The following is a 4170-nucleotide window of genomic DNA, read 5'->3' on the forward strand; positions in this document are numbered from 1 at the left end:
TGTGGACCGTCAACAGCTCTCTGGGGAACGGCAGCCTCCGCCTGGAGAACCAGAGCGCCGGGAGGAACAGCACCACGGACCCCCTGAAGAGGAACGAGGACATGGCCAAGGTGGAGGTGACCGTCCTCTGCCTCATCCTCTTCCTCGCCCTGACCGGCAACCTGTGCGTGCTGCTGGCCATCCACACCACCCGGCAGAAGCACTCCCGCATGTACTTCTTCATGAAGCACTTGAGCATCGCTGACCTGGTCGTGGCCATCTTCCAGGTGCTGCCCCAGCTCATCTGGGACATCACCTTCAGGTTTTATGGGCCAGATTTCCTTTGCCGGTTGATCAAGTACTTGCAGGTAGTGGGGATGTTTGCTTCCACCTACATGCTCTTGCTGATGTCCCTGGACCGGTGCTTGGCCATCTGTCAGCCGCTGAGGTCCCTGCACAGGAGAGCGGACCGGGTCTCTGTCCTCCTCACCTGGCTGCTGTGCCTGCTGGTCAGCATCCCTCAGATCCACATATTTTCTCTGAGGGATGTGGGGAATGGGGTTTACGACTGTTGGGCTGACTTCATCCAGCCCTGGGGACCTAAAGCCTATGTCACCTGGATAACCCTCATGGTCTACATCATCCCTGTGTTGATGCTGAGCATCTGCTATGGCTTAATCAGCTTCAAAATCTGGCAGAATGTGAAGCTGAAGACGGCTCACGGGCCCAACGTGGGTCTGAGCTCCGGCTCCCGCGGCGGGGTGGCATTTGCCAGGGTCAGCAGCACCAGGCTCATCTCCAAAGCCAAGATCCGGACAGTCAAAATGACCTTCATCATAGTGTTAGCTTTCATAGTGTGCTGGACTCCCTTTTTCTTTGTGCAGATGTGGTCTGTGTGGGACACAAATGCTCCGCAGGAAGGTACGTCCTCTCCCCTCCCGTAGCCCTACGTTTGCATGGACTGCCTAGCTCAGCGGCCGCAGGGACGCCGACAGCGGACTCGGGGGCTGCGAGCGACAGCCAGAAACTGTTCCGAGCCGGGTCTCGGGGGGCCGGGAGGGAGACAGGAGAAGGTCCCGAACATGGAAAAACCACCCAACAGGCAGCAGTGGCTGTGCCGGAGCTTCCCTGGTGCAGGCGAGGGCTACCTTAGCCCCCAGCAAATTCAGGGCCACCGCAACACGGGGGTCGGGCTGTGTGGATGGTGGCTCAGGAGGTTTTCACTGTCACCAGGAGTGCGAGCTCAGCCCTCCTGGGGCCTCTCCAGGGTCTCCGGTGCTTTGATTGCCCACCCCGGGTGCTGGGGGGTGCCGAGGGCTGTGTGGGAGCTCAGTCCCTGCCGGTGCCTGGGGCTGGGGCGGCCGCAGGAGAAAGCTGCGCAGCGTTAGTGCCTGACTTCTTTTCTTTTGCTGTATCATTTTGTCCTCACTGACTTCTTCACTTTCTACTCTTTTGCCCTCTTTTCCCTCTCCTCTCCTCCTGTTTCCATCCTCCCCGGGACCCAGCAGCTGTTATTTTATCTCTGATGGGAGCACAGTTCCTGTGGAAAGCCCCTGATTTATGAGCAAAGGCTTTTCCTAAAGGACATGGTGTCACTGATTTGCCATTTTTTATACTTGGTGCTGGCTGCTCCTGTCATCACTAGCATTGTAGACAGAGTAAAATATATTACCCTCCTTGGTCTCGCAGGCTTGTAGCTGTGCAAGTCTGTGCTGTCCCTGGGCGGAGGTGGCCGATGGTCCCTCTGCACCCACAGGTTGAACCATCCGGGAAAGCTTAAAAGCAAACTGCACAAGCTTGTGAGATGGGAGAAAGCGCAAAAAAGTGCATCCAGGGACAAATCCTCCTCAGACAGACTGACCCGACTCAACAGACACGCTGAGTCTGGGGATGCCCCAGGCCGGTGAGGAGCTGCGACCCCCTCCCGGCTCTCCCGGCAGCCCTGCCGCGGCAAGGGCACGGCTCGCTTACACCGAGCACTCTTCCCTTCTTTAGCCCTGTTGCAGCAATGCATTGCCCTGTGGAAAACCTGCTGCCTCCTGCCGCCCGTGTGCGTCTGTTCTCCCATGAACCGAGGCGGGTGGCCTGCCTGGCTCCAGCGCTCCTTACTTTGCCTTTATTGCTTCTCTCTGCTCCTTTATTTCAGGTGGAGAGGTGAAGTGCAGCCTTTTAAACCTGCGTAGGTGCTCGAGGCAGACGTCTCTTTGTTTTCTACCTGACTCAGGCTGGTTGAAACAGCTAGCTTTTAGATACGCCCTAGGATGAAGCCGCATCTCCCCCTTTTGCTGTGTTTCAAACCTGCAGTCGTGAGGGCTTCCACCTGGCTCATCGGCAAACCAACCTCTGCTGCTCCGCTGGCTCCTGCGGCGGGGAGCGGGGGGGCGGCCGGGCTGTTTGCAGATCACGCCCTGCCTGCTGACTCGGGAAACTCTCCCTTCCTCACCCCGTGCCATTGGCCCCGTGACGCCTTTTCTTGTCTGCTTTGCTTTGCTTTGACCCAGCGAGGGAAGCGCCGGCCGTGCTGAGCGTTCCGTGCTCCCCTCTCCCTCACGTTTGTGTTGCTCGGGGGCCCATGGCTGCCGTAAAGGCTGGGAGTTCTGCCAGAGCATTTGCTGGGGGCTTTCATGGCACGGGGAGGAAAAGCCTCGGGTGGGTTATTGTGGATAGCAAACGCCAGGACACCCCAGCCCTTCCTCCCAGGCCCACCCTCCTCCTCGCTGGCTGCCCGGCGGCACGAGGGGGGCGGCAGGGTCAGACCTCTGCAGAAGAAATGGGCTTTGCCGGCCACGTTCCCGACAGCGTTGCCCCGCGTCCCGGATCTCCTTTCCTTCGCACCGAGGCTTGGGCTGCCTTGGCCGGGCAGCATTGCGGGGCGCCCGGCAGAGGTGTGCCCCGCAGCAGAAAGGGAATTCGGCTGTTTCTCATCTTCCAGGCTTTGCAGCCTGCACGGGCATCGCATCAGAGCGGGAAGAGAAGCAGGCGGGCAGGGTGCTCGCTGCGCAGCCCGGCACGGCTGCAACACGGGTGGGCTGCACCGGGGAGGTGACGAGCAGATGACAGAGGCTGTGTGATGGAGGGCCGCCTGCTTCAGAAAACGTTTCATTTTCTCCCCATAGGATGCCATAAGGGGGGTCCCCTGGCAAGGGAAAGGCTCTTTATACCTGCCTGAGTCCTAATGAATCCTGAGCAGGCACCCTGCAGTTTTCTGCCCATGCATTGCATCCCGGAGCGTGGCGAGACGCAGGTCCCGAGTGCGGGCAGAGGGACGCACGGCGCTTGGTCTGCCGTGGGTAAAACCCCAATACTGCTCCCGGCTGGCACCTGGCCCGGCGCGCCACGGGCCGTGCTTTCGCCGTGACTCTCTTACGTTGGTCCCTTCATCCTGGGAGCTGGTGCCTGGAAACGTGTGAGCGACAGCGTCTGTGTGCCTGCGGGAATTGGGGAACAGCCCGCATTTCATTTCAGCTCGGCAGCAGCGTTTGCAGCAGGGGTCCCGCAGCCCTTCCCCGGGCTCAGCCCCTGCCCCTGCCGACCCCCCCTCACAGCGCCACGGCCCCCGCCCCGCTGCAGGGGGGTCCTCGGAGCCTGCGGGGAGGGAATGTCCGCGAGGGCCAGAGCTTGCTCCTTGCAGCACTTCTCGGGGCTCTCGGCCGTCCTGCCGGGGAGGGGAGAGACCCGTCTTTAAGGCCTGCCCTGCAGCAAGCTCCATGAAATTCGGGTTATCTCCCTCAGCGAGAGAAGAGCTGAGACAGCCATGGCTGGATTTTTTTTGATAGAAACGCTATGATGTGTTTCAGGTCTTGCGCCTAGGACTTGTAAGCCATTCCCCAAGGATTTCTTTTAGCGTATGCGTGAAATTAAAAGCGGTTGGCCCAGACATCACTGGAGCAGGGATTACGCATGAGCTGGTTAGAGGTGCATTTGGAAACTAGTCTTCATTATTCACACTTCTTTTCTGGTGTAAAAACTGCAAGTGGATTTTTGCAGAGGCAGAAAGGGACCAGAAACAGCCAAACCCAAGCACGCATCCTTACTGCCGGCGCGTCCCCTGGAAGCGCAAGGAGACGGGAAGATGGGCTGAAAACACGGGGAGCAGAATAAAGGCTCTGTCCCTGCCTGCAGCCGCTTCATGGAGGTGCTGGCCCGCGGGGGCCGCGGCGGCCTCTCCTTGTCCCGGCGCCCGCCCAGGCC

At 59.8% G+C, this 4170-nt stretch overlaps 1 protein-coding gene across 1 annotated transcript in view; it reads left to right on the forward strand.

The window, feature by feature from the left end:
- Positions 1-2: 2 nt before the first annotated feature.
- OXTR (oxytocin receptor) overlaps positions 3-4170 on the forward strand; it is a gene marked incomplete at its 5' end in the record, with an annotated part of 5422 nt that continues 1254 nt past the window's right edge. The window contains one exon of the mRNA XM_035889465.1: positions 3-900. Within this exon, the coding sequence (XP_035745358.1) occupies positions 3-900 (898 nt within the window). The remainder of the gene's footprint in view (positions 901-4170) is intronic.

This window comes from Egretta garzetta, unplaced genomic scaffold, assembly GCF_000687185.1.
Source record: "Egretta garzetta isolate BGI_Z169 unplaced genomic scaffold, ASM68718v1 scaffold332, whole genome shotgun sequence".
Classification (NCBI taxonomy): Eukaryota; Metazoa; Chordata; class Aves; order Pelecaniformes; family Ardeidae; genus Egretta; species Egretta garzetta.